Source organism: Sinocyclocheilus grahami, unplaced genomic scaffold (assembly GCF_001515645.1).
Source record: "Sinocyclocheilus grahami isolate Dianchi unplaced genomic scaffold, SAMN03320097.WGS_v1.1 scaffold526.1, whole genome shotgun sequence".
Taxonomy (NCBI): domain Eukaryota; kingdom Metazoa; phylum Chordata; class Actinopteri; order Cypriniformes; family Cyprinidae; genus Sinocyclocheilus; species Sinocyclocheilus grahami.
Window position 1 is genome coordinate 956838 of NW_015505705.1, and position 21313 is coordinate 978150.

General features: G+C 39.0%; 1 protein-coding gene across 3 annotated transcripts in view; it reads left to right on the top strand.

The window, feature by feature from the left end:
- Window positions 1–21313, top strand: part of LOC107555187 (glutamate receptor ionotropic, kainate 1-like) — a 61055-nt gene that overhangs the window by 9416 nt on the left and 30326 nt on the right. For all 3 annotated transcript variants that reach the window (XM_016237905.1, XM_016237906.1, XM_016237908.1), the window contains exons 2-7: window positions 4467–4634; window positions 7492–7749; window positions 13871–14052; window positions 14304–14357; window positions 16919–17092; window positions 18362–18505. In XM_016237905.1, the coding sequence (XP_016093391.1) occupies window positions 4467–4634; window positions 7492–7749; window positions 13871–14052; window positions 14304–14357; window positions 16919–17092; window positions 18362–18505 (980 nt within the window). The remainder of the gene's footprint in view (window positions 1–4466; window positions 4635–7491; window positions 7750–13870; window positions 14053–14303; window positions 14358–16918; window positions 17093–18361; window positions 18506–21313) is intronic.

Genomic DNA, 21313 nt, shown 5'->3' on the forward strand with positions numbered 1-21313 from the left:
CGCTGTGGATCGCCGGATCGGCTTTCACCGTGGACGAAGCGGATTCCAGCCCGGGGTCGTCACATGTAGTTGCCACAAGCCTGCCGGACGCTCCTTCGTCGAATCCGCCGCCCGTGCCGTTCTCAAGCCGGCCTCCGCTCACTCTAGCCCGCCGTGTGTTTCGTTGTGAAAGCAAAACTACTTTGTTTGGCCTTCCAAAAGAGGACATGACTAGAAATCAGTGGTTAAGTTGTATTTACAACACTGTTCCAAAACAGTTCAACCCAAATATTCAGATGTGTCCAGCGCATTTTATGGAGGACTGTTTCCTGATCCTGGTAGAGTAGACTACAATGCCGGCAGTTCTGACTCACAGACTGCAAGTACGTTTTTTATATTTAAAGAATTTGCCATTGACGATTCAGACGCCAGTTTTGAGGAGTGTAGAGTAGCACTTGTTGTTTGTCATTTCTCCGATCACAAATGCAGACATGGTTTTATGTTTACGCGGCACGATGCAATGCAATGCGTAAAAAAGACAGTATAAGTCATTATAATCCATAATTATGTCCCCACTGGATGCAACAAATGCCTCGTTTATAATGGGTTTTAATGTTTTTGTCTCGTCGCTCTGGCCGTACAGGGCATCACAATATAGTAAGGGGCGTAACATTTCTGTCACACGCTTGAGGTATTTGGCCAATCACAACGCACTGGATAGCTGGCCAATCAGAGCACACCTCGCTTTTCAGACCAATGAGCTTTGTAAAAGTCGACGCGTTTCAGAAAGGCGGAGCATAGAGGAGAAACGATAATGTACAGTATGTGGAAAATAATGTGTTTTTTTAACCTTAAATCGCATTACACCAAATACACAAAATAATGTTCTTTTTAGCAACATCATATGACTCCTTTAATTTGACAATAGACATGCATCAGTAACGCAAAAGTAATGTTATTCCTATGAGAATAGTAACTATAATGGAATTTAAATGTAAGAAGTTCCTTATTAACAAGATAAATAATCGACAGTAACTCATTGCTATATGTTCAGAGTATCTGCAGAAATTTTTGTTGTTGTTGTTTTATAGTGTAATGGGCATATTTTAAACTTTTTTAATGTACATACTGTTTAACTGCCTAAATTCATACATCAGTGTTTTAATATAATTGAGATACTATTCTAGTTTTTGTTAATATTTTGAATCAGAATTTGTTTTTTATTTTCTGCTTTCATGTTAATTTTAGTTAATGTTTTAGTAATTTTTTTGTTGTTCCTGTCATTTTGTTTTTAAATGTATATAGGCTATAGACAGTTTTTTTAATGGTTTTGGTTTTAGTTAACTATAATAATAACTCTGTCATGCATCTATATATTTTTTTCCATTTATTATCTTTAGAGAAGAACATTGTCCTTGATGTGAAATAAAGTATTTACAGATATTATTTTTTAAATCATAAAAATATGCAAAGCTCTGCCTCTACATACAAGCATATAGATCAAAAGCCCATAATTGTCTTGTTAACTTATTGTTTATCACAAGGGCAAAATGCATGTAATGACAAAAACATCATGATAGAAAATGGATTCATTAAAGTCGTGGTCTCCAAGGTGAACGGCAGAGGCTTTGGACATCTCTAGGGGACCATTTTCCAATGAATAGAAATAAAGCATTAAAGCATGCTCAAGTAACCATCACAGCGCCTACACACACATACACAAGTGTCTATATGCCACTCTGCCAGATTTTTCATTCTGCTCTAATGCTGCCTGATGTCTTAAAGACACTGTAAATCTATTCAGTTCCAATGGCTGACTCTTAATGTGCCAATTAAAAGAAAAGTGAAGCTAGATGGATTTAGAGTTTCCAGGATAATAAAAGATCAATGAGGGTCGGGATCAGACTTCTTAGTCATGGTGGAAAAAGAGTAAATAAACAGCAAAACCGTAGATCTGATACTTCCTCAAAAATGAACCGAGACTTGTTTACTGCCAGACTCATTGTTATCAACTCTCCTTCATGTTAGTGCATCTGCCTCATCTAGAAAAGCTTCAGGCTTCATTCTCATCTCCAGCCTCCCAATCCATCCCAGTCTGACCATCTCCCTCTATATGAAAGCAATCAGTTTTTCACAGACAAAATCTCCTCTCCTTTTTCCCTGTATGGAGCGTTTGGTCCGCGCTCTCCCCGAGGGACTATCAGAACATCAGACAGTATTATCCACAGCAGGACTTTTTGGCTTTGCTTTAAGTCTTGCTCATTCCAATTCAGCTTTCTAAAGCCAAAACAAGCCACTGAGACCGGGTTTCACAGAAGCTTGTATCTACACTCTGATGAGCTTCATCTCACACACATTAACATTTCCATTTTATTATTCTGATCTTCATTCACAGTCTTTTCATTAAAGAGCCAATCTGTCACTTTCACTGTTGGAGGTTGGCTGTTTATTGGCTAGTTAATGGCCCATTATTTCCTGCTGAGACTTGTTTGTTGGCCGTCTATGAATAGAGTCTAATCTCAGGTGGATGACCTCCAGACAGATCTCACCGTTCTGCATTGTATTTGCATGATATGTAGTTCTAGTATCTGCAGCATTACACGTAATATGACATAACAATGTGTGTGGTAACAGATGCTCATGCATAATTCTGGAGATATACTCCAATGAAAGTCTTGGCCACTTAGTCCAGACATTTACGTCATGTTGACTTTGCACCCGACTGAGTTCAATTGAGTCTTGATTGGCGTATTCAGTAACAAAGTCTGATGTTTTGATCCTGAATTCCTCATCATTTGCTGATTCAGGTGTGAACGGTCTGTTTTGATCTTCATGATTGTCTGATTTGCATGTGATTATTGAGAAGTGATGTTGTTGATTAACCTTGTGCAATTGTGAGAATAAGCTTCACTGTTAACAAGGTAAGTGATTTAAAAATGGCATGTTAAAGGTCAAACGCTGTGATGGCCAATTAGTCTGAATTTCTTAAGTGGCTAAATCTGCATGATTTACCATTTCAGATTTTCTAAATGTTATGGAATCACTAAATAGCCTGTTAAAACCTGTAAGTGGCATATTAGTATTGGCATTTAGATGCATCATATCATACTGGGAATTATTTAAGAGAAGTAAAACAGCCACTGTACTCTGTGTGGTATGTTTTTTTTAAGAATTGTTAAGATTATGCATTCATAATATGGTTGGTTTAATTTCTTAACATGCTTGTGCACAATAGACAAGCCACTGTCTTTTATGTTCTTAATAAATGTGCTAATAAAAACGCTCACTGCTTTTGTAACTTTATTAATCCTCTATAGTTAGATACAGAAAAATCTCTTAGTTCTTTTGCTTTTAATTGATTTCTTTGTTCTTCATTTTATTACAGACTGTTTACTGACAATGCTTGCTTAAGTGAAAAATACTCAAATGCTACATGACTTTTTGAATGGTGTCCATCACAATGTTATTTAATAAAGAGCAGCAAGACCTATGGATCCTAGTGTTGCAATCCTAAATTATCAACTTGTGTCAAGCATCAGTGTGGTCTGGACGGAGGGAAAAATAAACAGAATATGAACTTTGTCAACTGTTTGACAAACTTTATCATTTATGAACAATGATCAGCAAAGAATAACCTTGAGCAAAGTAGTTTATTCTTTACACCTTAGGATTTCTGTATCATGTAAAAATTGTCAAGTTTTATCTTAAATTATTGTAAACAGACAGGACAACAATCTGAAATGTCAAATAGATGTGTACATTAACCTGTTTTAGCCAAATTGTGCCTGTCTTGTTGGGATGTGCCTGAATGGGTCATTTTTGGCAAAGTTTATTTATTTAATTATTTAGTGGACAGCTGGCTTTAAATATATTTAACAAAATCTGGATTTTACTTTTTCAGTAGCATTAACTACTTTTAACTAGTGTGGAACTGATTCCAGGTCACCAATTTTAATTTTATTTGTACATTTACTTAAACACAGTTTTTTTAAATGTGCTTTTAACAAACACTGAATTCTGCTTTTTAAAAATGCATTAACTTGGAATTTGTTTGTATTTAGCATTAGCTTGGCACTCTTGTTTAACTGCTTTTGAATTAGTGTGGAGCTTGAATGTATCCATTACTCCTAATTTTCTGTTACATTGTACATTTAGCTAGGCACCAATAAATGTGTTTTTAAATAACTTATTCATAACAAAGGCTGGATTTATCTTTTTCAGTTTACCTTAGCATTCGCTTGGATCTGATTCGGTTTGTATTTAGCATTAGTTGGCACCAGTGCTTTGAAGTGGATTTTAATTAGGTTTATGCATTACTAGGGCATTGATTTTAATTTCATTAATTCATTAGCTTCATACTGATTTTTAAATGTGGTTTACTTTAAGCATGTTTAGACATATACTGTACTTACTGACTTGAAAGAACAGTTTTACTTTTTACTTGTTGCTTAATGCTGTTTGTCTCTTTATTTTGATTGATTTTGAAGGGGGCATCTTTGAGACACGGGAGAATGAACCTGTCAGCATGGATGAACTCGCCTTTAAATTTGCAGTTACAAGTATCAACCGAAACAGAACCTTGATGCCAAACACCACGTTGACCTACGATATCCAGAGAGTAAACCTCTTTGACAGCTTTGAAGCCTCCCGAAGGGGTATGACTCTTTATTTACAGTGGACATCAAAATTAGAGAACAACCTACAATTTCCTAAATTTCAAGGTCACTGCTTAGTCCTATTTGAAGTTATCCTAAAAGGAGTAGAAGGGCTGTTTTTTAGGCATATTTCGTAAATTAATTGTATTCTGAAGCACAGTATAAAAAACTGAATCTGGTACCTGGTGCTAATTTCCTTAATTATATGACAAACCCTATTTAACTGGCAGCATTCCTCTAATTTTCACTGAGATTGCACGATGGCGGGCCACTCTAAGGTGACTGAAAGCCTGCAACAGGAGGTTGTCCAGATGAAGGCCAGAGGGATGACCCTTTCAGCCACTGCAAGAGAAGCTGGTCATTCCAAATCTGTGATTTCTAGAATATTGCTGCTTTATAATGACACTAATTCATTCAAGTCCCCTAAAAAAGGCTGGTCGTCCACGTGAGACAAATGCACAAGAAGACAGGATAATGTGGAGAATCTCGATGGGCAATCGGTTCAACACTGCAGCTGGAATTGCTCGCCAGTTCAGCGATGAACAGGGTATTGATCTGTCTCGGCACGTATAAGAGAAGTCGGACTGAAAACGCACTCTGCAGTGACGGAGCCTCTTATCAGCAGAAAAAATCAAAGGGCTAGACTCACCTTTGCTGATGAGCATGTTGTGTGGAGAGAGAACTGGTCCAAATCATTTTAGTGATGAGAGCAAGTTTAATTTATTTAGGTCAGATGGGAAACATTATATTCGGCGTCAAACTGGGGAAAGACTGAACCCCTGAGTGTGGAGTGTGGAGGAGGAATGGTTTGGGGGATGTTTTGTGCAGCAGGAGTTTGACAGCATACAGCTATGGCAGAGTGAACGCAAATGTTTATCAGAACCTCCTTCAGCAACATGCGGTTCCTTCCCTGCAAGCATCTCCCAATCAGCCTGCAGTTTTCATGCAAGACAATGTCCTCGTCACACTGCAAAACAGGTAAAGCAGTTCCTTGAAGCAGAAAACATTAAAATAATGAAATGGCCAGCCCAGAGTCCTGATCTAAACCCACTGAAAATCGCTGGAAAATCCTTTGGCAACAAAGTTATGGCTAAGAAACCCATTACAGTTACAGAACTATGGAAGAAGAGTGGACCAAGATCACACCAGAACAATGTGAGTAACTAGTGATGTCCTGTGGCCACAAATTTCTGAAGTCATTCAAAGCGAGTGACTCTACACTTCCTACTAGTTTCTGACAGCGGTAACCCTCCAAAATTTGTTGTAATCTTCTTCCATGCTACAGTGGTTACTGTTCTCTAATTTTGATCACTGTTTTTTCATTTTTTCATTTTTGAAATGCTTTGGTTATTTTGTCAAACAGGTTAGTAGAACAATGGTATACCCACAGCTAATATTCCTTCAAATTTTGAGTGATAAAGATTAACAATATTTCAGAAAAATCAAGTATTTATAGATTGTTCTCTAATTTTGATCTCCACTGTATATTTTGTATTTATTTTACAATTTTATTTTATAAAGTTTGTGACAAAGGTGAATATACTTAATGTGTTTGTTTATATTTTTTCTTGGTTTGTAGTTATGTATTAAACAATGATATATTATGTATTGAATTTCAGTTCAATATAGTTATTTTAAATGATTAAATACAGTTGACATACTTGGACAGTCCAAAATCATGTGTAAATCATGGGCAGATGTGTAAAATTTAATGTTAATTTTATGTTCAGTATTCTATTCAACACATTTAGTAGGTTTTACAACTAGGGATGTAACGATTAACCGCGAGATGGTTGAAAATCGATTCAAATATGTGACGATTCAAATCGGTTGAGATTCTAAACAAATCGCGATTCAATTAGGGGTAGGAGTTTATATGAAAGTATGTCTGAGGGGAACTTACTTCTTACGTCTTTCAATGGTGTTTTTTCTTTTCCTCTTGCCTCTGTATAATGCATATTAAAGTTCATAAGTGCAGGCTGTGCAGCGCTGCTTTGTTTACAGCGGAAACCAAGAAAACGCTTTAAGCGCCACCTGCTGGCAGAGAGTGAATCTGCGTCTCATTCAGCTCATCTGCTGTTTCTGTTTCATGCAGATGAAATTATACAATGTACTTTAGAATAAAAACTGCTCATGTTGCATGTATGCAGCATCTTTGTTTGGATCATGATTAAAATGCAGTTGTTGCCTCTAATTTTAAATGGAAAGAGCACAGACAAAGCCTTAGTTTGTTTATATGAAGAGATTTATTTTATTTGTGTTACTTATTTATTTGATTTGGGGCTTGTTTAAAAAATTCAATTTAGTTTTGTTATTTACATTTACATTATATATACATTTTGTTATTTAGCATTTAACACTTTTATCCAAAGCGACTAACAAATGAGGACAATAGAAGCAATCAAAACCAACAAAAGAGCAATAATTTACAAGTGCTATATTAGTATATTATTATAGTGTTGTATTTCAATTTCACAAAGAAACGTACAGTATTTTGTCCAAGCAATAATAAAAGGACACATTTAATTAAAATTTTTTGTCTTAAATCTCATTTTGTTAAAAAAATCGTGATTTGAATCGAATCGTGATTTGAGTGAATCATTACATCCCTACTTACAACAAAAACATTATTTGTACCGCTAATGCTTTAAACTAGAACTAACAACTTTCATGAAAAATACCATTGTAAGCTAATTGATTGAAAAATTAGCAGAACTAACAAGGCTAGACTATTGCTTTTATTATGTGCACACTTTGTTCTATGCTTTTCTCTTCTCTTTTTCTCATACCACCACATATTTTTTTTCATTTTTCATGTTTTTCTTCCCCTGTCTGCTCTCCATTTTTCTTCTCTCAGTATGTGACCAGCTGGCCCTGGGGGTTGCGGCGGTCTTCGGCCCCTCTCACAGCTCCTCGGTCAGTGCCGTCCAATCCATTTGCAATGCCCTAGAGGTGCCGCACATCCAGACACGCTGGAAACACCCATCTGTGGACAATAAAGACAATTTTTACATTAACCTCTACCCTGAGTACACCTCCATAAGCAGGGCTATCCTGGACATTGTCATTTTCTACAAATGGAAGTCTGTTACTGTGGTTTACGAGGACAGCACAGGTGAGTGACTGTTATGGATTGGAAAGGGATTTTTAAAGGGCAGCTCAATGTGCTTTTTTGAGGTTTTGTTGAGAGGCTTTTTGAAGTGAGATCTTCATAACTTTGAGCTTTAAAATTGGACACTGCAGGCCACAACATTTATACTGAAATTCTCTTTTGTGCTGGAAAGAATAACTGATGTCTACATACATTTACATTCTATTATATATTAAACAAGTAGGAATTCACTGAATTCATCAGTAACACCAGCATTGCTTATCGCATTATATATTTTGGATGCTTTTTTTCAAGCCTGGGATAATGGTGTGCTGATATCCACTCAAGGCCATGCTGGTTTAAGTTTTGTTGGTAAACAGCATAGCATAGCTGATTTTTGTTAAAAGCACCAGCTTTTGGAAACACATGGTGGTCTAAGCTTGTCTTTTCAGCAGGGATCCCCTCATGCATTTTATACATTTATGCTGTCAACTTGCATATTGTACTCATCAGCCAGGAGGAATTTTTTGTTCTGCTAATGTATAGAACAGTTCTGTAACTGGTTTGGAAACAGCAAATTTAAAGACGAGACATCACACACAGTCAGCCCGTAATGTGTAAATGTTGGTTTTACTTTAGTTAGCAGGGCGCTGTCACTCACAGCATTTACATTCAATTTCTTGGCATTAAATCCCTGCTTTGAAATGCACAGTGGTGAAATGTTTTAAATGTGACATTGGCGAGTTTAAAGGGATTTCAGGTAGGAAGTGTTCATCTGTTTTTCTAAGTCAGTTTGGTCTAACTCGCCCTTGACCTTATCAGTTTATTTCCTTTTGACAGCATCATTCAAATACCATATTTCATTTTCTATATATTTTGACTTTGTGACCTTTTCTAAACCAAAATGGTTTTGAAAACAGTGAAATATTGAGTGAATATTGAACATCCCCTCCCACGTTGTTTACTGGTTATTACAGGTGTGTATTTCATAGGCCTTGGCTTATAATCAAGAAATGCTGTGATTGTGACAGTTATTCAGATTTATAATTATTATTATTTCTCTCAAGGAAATGATAAGATGTGTCCCATTACTCACACTCTATCAGAAGACTCAAACAATAGCTGTATATATAAATCACCTTAACATGACATTAAGTGTGACTCTGCATTTTAATAAATTGTCTCTGGTCAGTATTGTGCATAATTCATCAGTGTGCATTATTCTAAAGAAAAAAAATACTTATCAAATCTGTCATCAAATTGTAAGAACTTTCTCTGCCTCTGAGATGACTTCTTTTTTGATGTAATCAGGGACAAAGACACACAGACAGGGAAAATCATCATCGCGTATGATCCACAAAATCAAGTTAGTCGTTGCATTATGTCCAACTAGACAATCTGCTAAATGTTGCAAATCTGTTTTATGATGTCTTTAAAAGTATTTATGTTGCTGTAGTGTGAGAAAATCTGTCCTGCGTCACATCCTGATCCAACTCCCCCTCTCCTGTCAATTAAAAAAAAGCAGCAAAAAGACCAACACAATGTATCAAAATAATCATATTATATGCAAATTGTGCATTATGCTGTAGTTCAGTAACAGATTTCAAGTGATCCCCTGATGGCAGCAAACTAATTTGGAGAGCAAATCAAATGCAGACAAACAAATCTAGTGTTTAATAACACATAAAAACAAATTACCACAAGGCAAATCAAATGGCAAATTGTCCTGCGAATACTTCTATTTCTACAGCTTAAAATGAGCATGCCGACACTGCAGCCAATTTCTTTGCAGAAATTGCTTTGAACAGTTAAAATTTGTGTCAGATTGACGAGTTTCAAAATGATTAGTGTGTCTGATTCATAGCCAGTGACTTGGATCGAAATCATTAGGGGAGCTCAGGGAGCAGATGCCAGCACAAATTTACCCTAGTATTTACACATCACACCGTCTCTGCTCTAGTGTGATTTGTCTGGAATTTCTATAAGCCATCTGTTTGAAAACACAAACTGCTTTCTTTGTGTTTATGTCTATAAATCTCATTCTTTGATAGCATGATTTATGATCTTATCATTGCTTGGTAGTACGTCATTATATGGCCAAGACTAAATCAAAGCAAATAACTAGCCTGTAACTAAAAGGGGTTACATACCTCTTTTTTTCTGAGCATCAAAACAGTTTTGCTGCTCAAATCTGTGTTTTGGATGTATTATTGGGCTTTATTATGTCCAACATATTTCTTTATCCATCTCATTTACATTGAACTTGTGTATAGCACTGCCATTATAAGAAATTTGTGTCCGTAATATTAGTCTGCTCTGCCACTTCTTTTATTGAATTCCCTGTGATCTTGCATAGGATATTTTCATCAAAATATTTAATTCTGTAAAAGCATGGTTTATAATGCTACATTTTGAGAATATGTACGGAATAATATACAATAATAAAAACAAGGGAACAAGGAGCAATGAAAAAGCTTTTGATTTCAGCTTTGTGACTCCCAGGTGCCCCTACATGTACTAGAGCCCTATATGTAATTGAAGCCCGGTATCAGAGTCACTGTCACAGTTATGGACGTTTTGTTGTGTTTTTCATTCCCCATGTTCTCTGTGACCTAGTTTCTGTCTCCTGTTGATTGTGTCATTATGTTCAGGTGTGTCTAGTAATTATCCTCATTTACGTTCCTCATATAAGTTGCATTCTGTTCAGTGTTTCTTGGTCCGGTATTATGTTTGTGTTGGTGTGTGTCTACCCTTCATTCTCTGTGGATTATCTTCGTCTTGGATGTTATTAAACTCCATATTAATTCTATATCGTTCTCGTGCGCCTTCCTCGACACAGCTGTGACAGAATACCGGACCTTGAAAAGTTAAAGTAGCAACGCCCCTTTTTTTCCCGTTTTTTGTCCGTTTTTATTTTTATTCATGGATTACCTGAAAGATCACCTTCCCCTCCTGAAACAAGAACATCACCTGATGTCCTCCTCCTGCTGCTGGAGCAGGGGGAGATGCCTCTCGAGGTCCACTCGGCGATCTTCGTGGAGATCGTCAACCATTCCAGCAGCCCGGACAGCAGCCTCTGCACGTTCTTCCAGACGAGCCTCAACGAGGAGTACAGAGCGCGGTTGTCCGGAGGTGGACCTCGGGATTCATTCGCCGCCTTTATGGAGTGGGTGCTGGTGAGCAACAAATCGCCATTCACCATCGGCCCCACCGAAGAGCATCTCACCAGTGCCACTCCAGACACAGAGCCCAGCCCACCATCTCTCCGCTGCGCGGAGCCAAAACCTGAGCCCACCGCTGACGGAGAGCCAGAGCCCGCCGTGACCGACGAGCCATCGCCATTGACTGCGACAGAGCTGAGGATCGCCGCGGAGCCAAAGCCCACAACGTCAGACCAGGTGTGAGAGCCGGCAACAGAGCTCGCCACGGTGGAGAGTGTCATGAACAGCGTGAGTGCGGAGGGAAGCTCCGCCCACTGTACCATGGCTGAGGGTGAGCACTGCTCTATGGACTGTAAGGAGGACATATATGCAGACATGCCACCTCTTCTCCTGCCTTCAGATGAACTCTCTGTCAGCCCTGAACTATCTGTCTGCCTGGGACTATATGTCTGTCTGGATTTCCCACGCACCCTGCCTCTCTTGCCTTCTCCTGTCATCTCTGGTTCTCATCGCCACCGCTGTCACCTGTCAGCCCCTATGCTCACCCTCAGCTCACCATCTGTGAGCTGGATTCGCCGCGGGTCTGCCACTCTCCATCGGCGTCGTGGCTGGAGGATGCATTGTCTCTGCCTCCAGCCTCTGAGTCCTGGACTCTGCCTCAGCCCTTCGACCCAGCGACTCCACCATGGCTCCTAGCTCCCTCCTCTCCACTGTGGCCCATCAGTCCACCAGCTCCTCCGGGCTCCCTTGTCCCTCTGGCTCCACCTTTGTCTGTCGTCGACCATCCGCCGCCTCGTCCCTCCACTCCTCTGGCTCCGCCTCGTCCCTCCACTCCTCTGGCTCCGCCTCGTCCCTCAGGCTCTGTCAGGCTCCACTTCAGTCCTCTGTTGCTCCGGCTCCACTGCAACCTTCCGGATCCCCGCCTCTGTCGCCGGTGCCATTTGCTCTGCCTTGGCCCTCCGGATCCTCGTGTCACCCTGGCTCATCGGCTCTCCGTCTCCGCCTCGGGCTCCTCCTCCACCTGCTCCGCCGCCGTCCGTCGGCCCCCTGGAGTCGTCAGCCCTTCCTTCACCATGGCTCCTTACTTCGTCGGCTCCACCGTGGGCCGCCATCATGGCTGTTGCCTGGGTCTTGCCTGGCTCCTCCTCCTGCTCCGGTTCCCTTCTGTTGTCACCCTGGCTCCTCCCTCCGTCATCACCACCCTAGACTCTGTTGTTTGTCCTCCTCCGTAGTCCCCCTACGTCCCATCACTTTTTTTCCACGGTGCGAGGTCGCGCCTTCCGGGAGGGGGGCGAACTGTCACAGTTATGGACGTTTTGTTGTGTTTTTCATTCCCCATGTTCTCTGTGTGACCTAGTTTCTGTCTCCTGTTGATTGTGTCATTATGTTCAGGTGTGTCTAGTAATTATCCTCATTTACGTTCCCCATATAAGTTGCATTCTGTTCAGTGTTTCTTGGTCTGGTATTACGTTTGTGTTGGTGTTTGTCTACCCTTCATTCTCTGTGGATTATCTTCGTCTTGGATGTTATTAAACTTCATATTAATTCTATCATCATTCTTGTGTGCCTTCCTCGACACAGCCGTGACAGTCTCATCCTAAGAGCCCAGGGACCCCTGAATCTCAGCTTGTGTGATTATTAATGTCATACAGTAATTGATGAGTTCATGAGGACGTAAATTTTGTTTTAAACAATTGATATTCAATCACAGTTCTGTCATTTGAATGCACAAGCAATACACTTGATCGACTGATATGCAAGATAACCTCTTTAATAGTGTTTTTGCTCATCTGTAACAGTGTTGTTATTGTTAACTAAAAGTAACACTAATAACTGAAGTAAAGATAACATTTTAAAAAACAAATATTAGAAGAAAAACTTAAAAAGCAGTGGCAGCTGGGCAAATAGCTGCAGAAATGTTAGAAATGTTGCCTTGGCAAAAACTGAAATTATGTAAGTACTACACATTAAAAAAATATTTTTTCAAAATTGTAAATAAAACAGACTATTGGTGTACATGTTACAAGATAATACTATTTCAGTCTTTCTACATCTAAATATCACATTAAATTTAATTCGTTACTTGCCATTTTTAATTATATGTGAAATTTACTAGCAATTTCTGAGTGAAAATTGTTCCTACATTTTTTTTTTCACATTTTTCAGTGTAAAATTACTAAAACTAAAATAGAAACTTGAAAGTCAAATAAAAATAATAAAAATCTCAAAATCACATAACTATTACTAAAACTAGATACTTAATAAAACGTAATAAAAATATGAAAACTAAATATATAAATAAAAGCTAATTCTAAATATTAATAAATATAATCGTATATAAATAATACTAAATTAACGTTCATCTAAAACCTCTCAACATGTTGATATAAATGATCAGCACCTCATCAACGCTTAAACAGTCATAAACTAGTGCAAAAGGGATTGGGTGCATATAAAGGGTCATTGCATCACTCTGCCTTGTGGATGCTTTGTACCCCAGAGCCCTGTGGACTTTTGATCCGGCCTAGGCGAAACCATTAGGCTTTCACTATGTTACATTTTAAAAGGATATTTCTGGATTGCTCTAGCCTTTACTATTATTCTCAAATCTGTTGAAATAATAAGAAAGATTTAGAGCAGTATGCAGTTATACTTTAGTGAAAGTATCATATTATCTAATAATAGTAATTTTCATCCCTTTCCCAGGTCTGTTCAACCTTTAGACAACAGTTTGACCTGCTACTATTTAATGCATTACTTTTTGTCACTATAGACTGAGTGTTTTGATTAAATAGAAGCCGAAAAAAATCAGATTTTTATGTATCAACGGAGTAGATGAGTCCCAATTTATGGTCCCTGTAAATATCTGCTATCACACTGGGGAAATCAAAAGTGTAATTACTGCAGCTCATGATGAGTTTGTTTCTCTTCCATTGCCCCCCCCCCCCACCTTTGATCACTCTTTTGTGTTCTCTTGTTTCAAGGATTAATGCGTATGCAGGAACTGATCAAAGCTCCGTCCAAAAACAACCTGAAGATCCGTATTCGCCAACTGCCATCAGGAGGAGGTGACAGTCGCCCCCTGCTGAAAGAGATGAAGAAAGAAAAAGAGTTTTACATCATCTTCGACTGCTCCTACCAAGTAGCCGCTGAGCTTCTCAAACAGGTGCGGCACCATTTCAGTAGATTCTTGCTCTGAACTTTCATTGAACTCGCAAAGTACGTCACGCAGATTGAAATGGATTGAAAATGAGAGTGAAGTGCTCTTGCATGCTGTGACCCAGCAGGATTTCAGAGCTCTACTTTAAAGCAGAAAGATGTAATATAATTTTTGCCATTCTGGCTTCATTCCTGAATACTGCTGAAACGGTCTTATTTCACATTCAATCAATCATTACTTTCGTTTCTCCCCCACAGCTGATGTCGATGGGTATGATGACGGAGTACTATCATTTCTTCTTCACAACCTTGGTGAGTCTGAACAGCTGACTGCTTGCTATTAATAAGCGTTTTTCATAACATTAGATGATGAACAGGCTGAGTGATTTTCTGCTGTTTTTTATAATTGTTGCTTGTCAGACTGAATTATTCGACCCTATTTACATTTTGAGACATAAAACCTGTACATGCACCCTGGGTGACATCAACTGTCTTTAATGTCAGACTGTATAACTGTTCATTCTAATTTATGTTTGACAGTGTTCACTAGGCTTTAAATAGCATAGGCTTCAATAATTCTATCATTCTCATTGACACATGAAACGTCTCGGGTTACTTATGTAACCATGGTTCCCTGAGGGGAACGAGACACTGCGTCCTCTAGGGGTCGCTATGGGGAACGCCTCGTCGTGACCCGTGTCGCCCCCTGTACCTCCCGTCCGTTGCCTCAGCAAGACGGAATGCGCCGGTGGCCAGGAAGCCCCTCGGGGCGACCAGGCACTGTAGCCCAATCCGGGTGCATCGCAGCGTGGCCCCGGGGGCCTGATGTTCACGAAGGCTCCCACAAAAACCCGTGTTTGGCCGCATGCTCCAGGAGGATTGAAGCCGGAGTCCGGCTTTTTATCCCCCCGCCTGGACATATGTCGACGAGTGAACGCCTTTTTTACTGCAAGTAGAGCACCTGGCTTCTGAGCCCAGCAACGGCACCTCACCGAGGGCGTCTAGCAAGGGACAGAAACATACAGGTCCCGGGAAGCACTGCAATGGAACTATAGCAGGTTACGCACACACAGCCGTCCGTCCTCAATATACAGATATCATGATATTTGGATCGTACTCACCCCCATGACTTCTGTACCGGAGCTCTGCTCCGAGGCTCTTATGACCGGATCGTGCTGCAGGTACCTTTATCTTTACACTTCTACACATGACCTCCTCGGTCTCCCATCAGTATACATGCTCTCGTGATATATGGATCATACTCACCCACGAGGCCTGTTGCCGGAGCTCCGTCCGGGGGTGCTCCTCGCCCAAACACACAACGCATAGATCGTGTGAATCATCGGGTGTCAGAAACCGCTGACACGGATGTACACACTTTCTAAACGCTCCGCTAGTGCTCGCCATAGTAGAAAAAGAAAAAGCTCTTACTTTGCTTTTGGAATGCACGCTTCAAACAGAACGGTCAGTGAAGACGAAGAAAGTGATGATGTGCGCTACCGGCGCCTATTTTGTACTAGTCGCGACGGTAGTGACGTCATGGCTGTCGCCGGCCAAACAAGTTGGTGTTTTTTCAATGTAGGCTTCAGACACGGGTCACGACGAGGCGTTCCCCATAGCGACCCCTAGAGGACGCAGTTCGAAGTTCCACGAAAGGGAACTTAAATTGTGCCACACAATCCAAAGCTTTTGTTGGAAAAGGTAAAAAAAAAATCAGTTTTGAGCATCTTGTGGCTGGGCAATTTGTGACAGGACTGTACACATTTCATAATTGAATTCAAAATGCTTTTAGAATTCCAATTCAGTTCATGAATTTGAAATGCGGTAGCAAACAATGCAGAATTGCAGTTGGAATTTGAATTCAGGGAAGCAGAATGAAATGAACTAAGAATCAGAGCAAATTTGCAATAAGTCTCATTTTTAACTATAGAAAAAGAAAGGTTCATCAAGACAAACTTTGAATTATGGCAAGACAAACTTTGAATTATGGCATGACAACCTTATCAGAAAATTATAAGAGGTTAAAAAAGTCTTCGAGTTTGAACAGTTTAAAAGCATAACTGGCAAGCAGATACACTAATGTTCAAAAGTTTGGGGTTAAGGAAATTAATACTTTTATTCAGCAAAGACCCATTAAATTGATCAGAAGTGACTTTAAATAATTTTACATTGTATTTCAAATAAATGCTTTTTTATTTGACCTTCTCTTGATGAAAGAGTCCTAGAAAAATCACAGTTTCCTCAAAAAATATTAAGCAGCACAATTATCTACAACATTGATAATACAAGAAATGTTTCATGAGTGCCAAATCAGCATATTAGAATTATTTATAAAGGGTCATGTGACACTGAAGACTAATGACTGCTAAAAGCTTTGAGCTTTGCCATCACAGGAATAAATGACATTATAACATATATTAAAATTAGGGCTGCTAATTTAAATAGATTAAATCAAAAACATGAAAAGACTTGCCGACCCCAAATTTTACTACAGTAGCGTAGATTTGTAAGAAATGTCCCCTATTGAATTTTGTACTATACATACAGTATACAAATTTATATACCACACTTCATTTCCCAAAATGCATTACCTGTTGAATTAAGAAATTCAGGAAATTCTACTTTCTGAAATTCAAATTCCAGTTCAACTTCCTGTGGATTGTGGCCAATTCAGTTAAAAATGACAACATATGAATTGAAATGGAGCCAATTCTTAAATGTTTGCACAACTGATTTGTGGACTGCTAACAAGGGCTTCGGGCTCCTTTTCATCTTTTACAGCAAAGAAAATAATGGCATGAAGAGTCTATATCTTGTGCAAAGTTTGCACAGCTCTTAAGGCTAAATCTGGACAAACTCTCGTTGTCTTGCAGGATATGTTTGCTTTGGATCTTGAGCCGTACCGCTATAGTGGAGTCAACATGACAGCCTTCCGCCTCCTGAATCTAGATGATCCATATGTGACTTCTGTGATCCAGAAATGGTCCATGGAGCGCCAGCTGGCACCACCCAAACCTGAGAGTGGACTGATGAGCGGCATTATGACTGTGAGGATCGGTCTGCTGTCATACATTTACATTTACATTTAATCATTTAGCAGACTCTTTTATCCAAAGTGACTTACAAATGAGAAGAACAATAGAAGCAATCCGACCAACAAGAGAGCAACAGTATACAAGTGATGTGACAAGTCTCAGAATAGAATAGTATAGTATAGTATAGGCTAGTATTAATTGGTCAGGTGCTGACGACAAATAGATGTGTCTTTAGACATTTTTTTGAAAATGGCTAAAGACTCTGCTGCTCGAATTGAGATAGGCAAGTCGTTCCTCCAGCTGAGAACAGTCCAGGAAAAGGTCCGTGAGAGTGATTTTGTGCCTTTTTGAGATGGCACCACGAGGTGTCGTTCACTTGCAGAACGCAAGCTTTTGTAGGGCACATCTAGTTCGCTTTTTTAAACCGACACCCTTAAAGGGGTCATATGATGCGATTTCAAGTTTTCCATTCTCTTTGGAGTGTTACAAGATGATTGTGCATAGATAAGATCCCTGAAGTTGCAAAGACTAAAGTCTCAAAACCAAAGAGATATTCTTTATCAAAGTTAAGACTCTGCCACGCCCCCCTAAAACAGCTCGTTCTAACATGCCCCCACAGGACTTGCAGTCAAATTCTGAGAGTCAATTCAGTTATCACAAAAATAGAAAAGTGTCTTACAGACAGTATTTGATCCCCTCCTGTAAGATAATGCATGAACAGGACAATTTGGAGTCACATCTGTTACAGTTGTCGATTACAAACACTGACTGTGTGAACGCACAGTAAAATGAGCCAATCGCACTGCTCAAAATCCTCATTTACATATAGACCAGAACTAAAACCAGACCCTAACTTTACCCTTTAAGCTCTTCCTTCACTGTTAGAATAACTGGGATTAAGTCTCACCGATGTTGACTAATCTACCCGTCCTCCAGAAGGCAGTGTAGATACTGCTAGCACACTCAGCCTCATTAGACATGCATGAAGGGCTTAAAGCAGGAAGCATCAGGAGATTTATTCAAATCTATTTTTACCATCCAGGTCACATTTTAGCACTGAATAACACTCAGAGAAACATAAGGTGTGTGTGACAGGGGGCAGGGGAGGGGCTCTCTTTCTGTGATTGGATGAAAAGGAAATTAAACTTAAATACCATTACGTAACACCCAATATTGTGCAAATGGTAAACAAAAACACCTTCTGCCAGTATAGTAATGCATAATGAAGTTTGATTATATTTAGAGCATGTTTCATGTGTAAATTCTTCTCTCTTTCCACAGACCGAGGCTGCACTCATGTATGATGCAGTGTTCATGGTTGCTGTTGCGTCTCAGCGGGCCACACAGATGACAGTGAGCTCCCTGCAGTGCCACAGACACAAGCCCTGGAGGTACGGCCCGCGCTTCATGAACTTGTTTAAAGAGGTGAGAATATTGTACTTTATGTAGCAAAACACATTAGACTGATGAATTGTAAACTTGATTTTGTTTGCAAGTGAAACATTTTTGAAATTTTACGTTTAGTGTTTTCAGTGAAAAAGTATTTAATTAATACTTTTTTTTAAAAAATAAATTAAAAATAAACAGCTACATTTATTTAATTTCAAGGGATACTCCACCCAAAAATGAAAATTCTTTCATAATTAAAATTAGGAGTTTATTGATAAGAAATGTCATAGTTAATAGTGAGATTTGGTCCCTAAAATAAAGTGTGACCCTTGAAATAATTCACTAAAAGCAGTTTACACTGATTTGCAAATTTTTTTAATTAAATGCTTACAGTTTTATTTTGACAATGAAAATGTTTTCTTACTGCTAAACATTATATTCTGCAGATGAATGTGTACAATGCTGTTGAAAAGTTTGGGGTCGGGAAGATGTTTCTTGAGCAGCAAATCAGCATAATAGAATGATTGATGCTGAAAATTCAGCTTTGCCATCACAGGAAAAAATAACATTTTAAGTATATTCAAAAAGAAAACAGTTATATTAAATCATAATAATCTTTCACAATATTGCTGTTTATAGTGTATTTTTGATCAAATAATGCAGCCTTGGTAAGCATAAGACTTTTTTCAAAAACTTCAAAACTTTCACCAACCCCAAACTTTTGAACTGTAGTGTAAGAATATAAATTGCAGCAGTGTGTGATTCATCATATCATTAACAAGATGTTCGCTTATCAATGCATGAATCAAACTGACTCAGAATGCTGAAAATCTTTGACACATCATATTACTTATATCCCTTCATATGATTAAAAACAAACCATACAGAGCAGTGAAAATAGTGTTTTCCAGGAGATGAATCACTTGAGCGCCAGTGTCTTCAATCCTGTTGGTAGTCTCTGCATTACATAAAATTAAACCTTTCATCACATCGATTGAGATGTCCACATTGTAACTGCAACAGTCGTAGACTCGTCGTCACTCATGTCGAAAATTAGGTATTTTAATAGATCTCCTGTTATGATGTGAATCACACTGTGGGTGTGTGTGCGTGTTTTTGTGACAAATGAGGACATACATTTGTATAATGACAAAGGTATGACATAGGTATTACAAGGAGAAGGTGACTTTTCAGGACATTACCCCATGTCCCCACTTTTCAAAACGCTTATAAATCACACAGAATGGAGTGTATTGAAAATCTGAAATAGCACAAAGTTTCCTGTGAGGGGTAGGTTTAGGGGTAGGGTTGGTGTAGGGCAATAGAATATACGGTCTGTACAGTATAAAAATCATTACGCCTATGGGATGTCCCCACTTTTCACAAAAACAAACCTGTGTGTGTGTGTGTGTGTGAGAATGATGCTTGACACATTGTGGAATATTTATCAGATTTTATCAGTCTTTTTGAACTCTTTTAGACTTTACACAACTTTTTTCTGATTTTTGACCCGTAGGTTACATAAAAATGTATTTGGAGATGAAACATATGTTTTTTCAGGGCAGTGATGCCTGAAAATGGAGACTGGTACCTCTGTGTTTTGATCTTTTTTAAGTCCTAGATCCCTGCTGGATACTCTCACCTCCTTTGAACTGAGAGGTCATAACAGTCCTCCTTCATGTCTGAGTGTGGGGTGTGTCCCTCCACTGTGAGAACTCAAAAAAGTGCCTGTGATAAGACAAAATGTCTGTCGAGGGGAATGAAAGTTTGTTCTGAATAGGCTTTTCAGTAACATTTTTTGATATGCTTTCAGTTCCACTTGCATAGTGTCTCAGCAGTCGGAGTGTTACTGACTATAGAAATGGAAAAGGCTTTATTGGCAGATTTTTGTATAAAACTGAATAGTGCCACAGTGCATTAGAGAAGGGGCGGGCCAGCATGGCTCAGCGGTACAGAGGGTGAATTTATTTCCCTGTTTGACTCTCCCATATGTGTTTGAACTAGGTTTAGCCACATTGTACGCAGTCATTGTACTCAGTCCTTGGTACGCAGTTTGCACCTTAATCACAGAGCACCACAGGACTTAAAGCTGCTCTTAGATATTTTTTTTATTACCTACACTACTACCTGACAGATATCACTGAAAAAGGCTTCATGAGAAATCACACTTGTCTCTTTGACAGCCCTAGACTGTGAACAACAGAAAGGCCTGTCAAAAAATGTAGCACCAGGCACACTGTCAGTCATTTCACACATTTGGATTAGCTGATGTCTGGTTTGCTGACATGTCTTGGTGATTTCAATGAAGGGGAGCCTTATTCTGTGGCACAAGCTAACAATGTGGCTAAACAATAACTTTAAAGCTGAAGTGTGTTATTTCTGCAACATTAGCATCAAAAAATTTAATTGTAAACATAATTGCAAACAGCTGTTTTCAAAAAGGCTTCTGGAACATCTTCGCTATCCACCATTGGTCAGAAAAACAGAAAGCCCTGCCTCCAAACTGATGCCATTGGTTAAAGTGTGTTTCCCACTTTTTCTGAAAGTATTCCAGAAGTATTTTTCACATTCATTTTTCCTGTAGAGATTTAAAACGTCTTAGTTTAAGATAACCAACCAACCAACCAGCTACAAGGTGAATCACACCATTAAAAGCTTTTGAATTTGAAGCAAAAATGTTTGAAAATTGGACAAAAATGCAAAAGTACAAGACTGTTTACTTAATGACTTTAATGAGAGAAAGTGTTACGGGGCTGACGAGACGTGAGACGTGCAGATCCATATGCAAAGCTTTTATTAGGAGAAGACAGAGACGTGGTCATAAAACAGGGAACTACAATAACA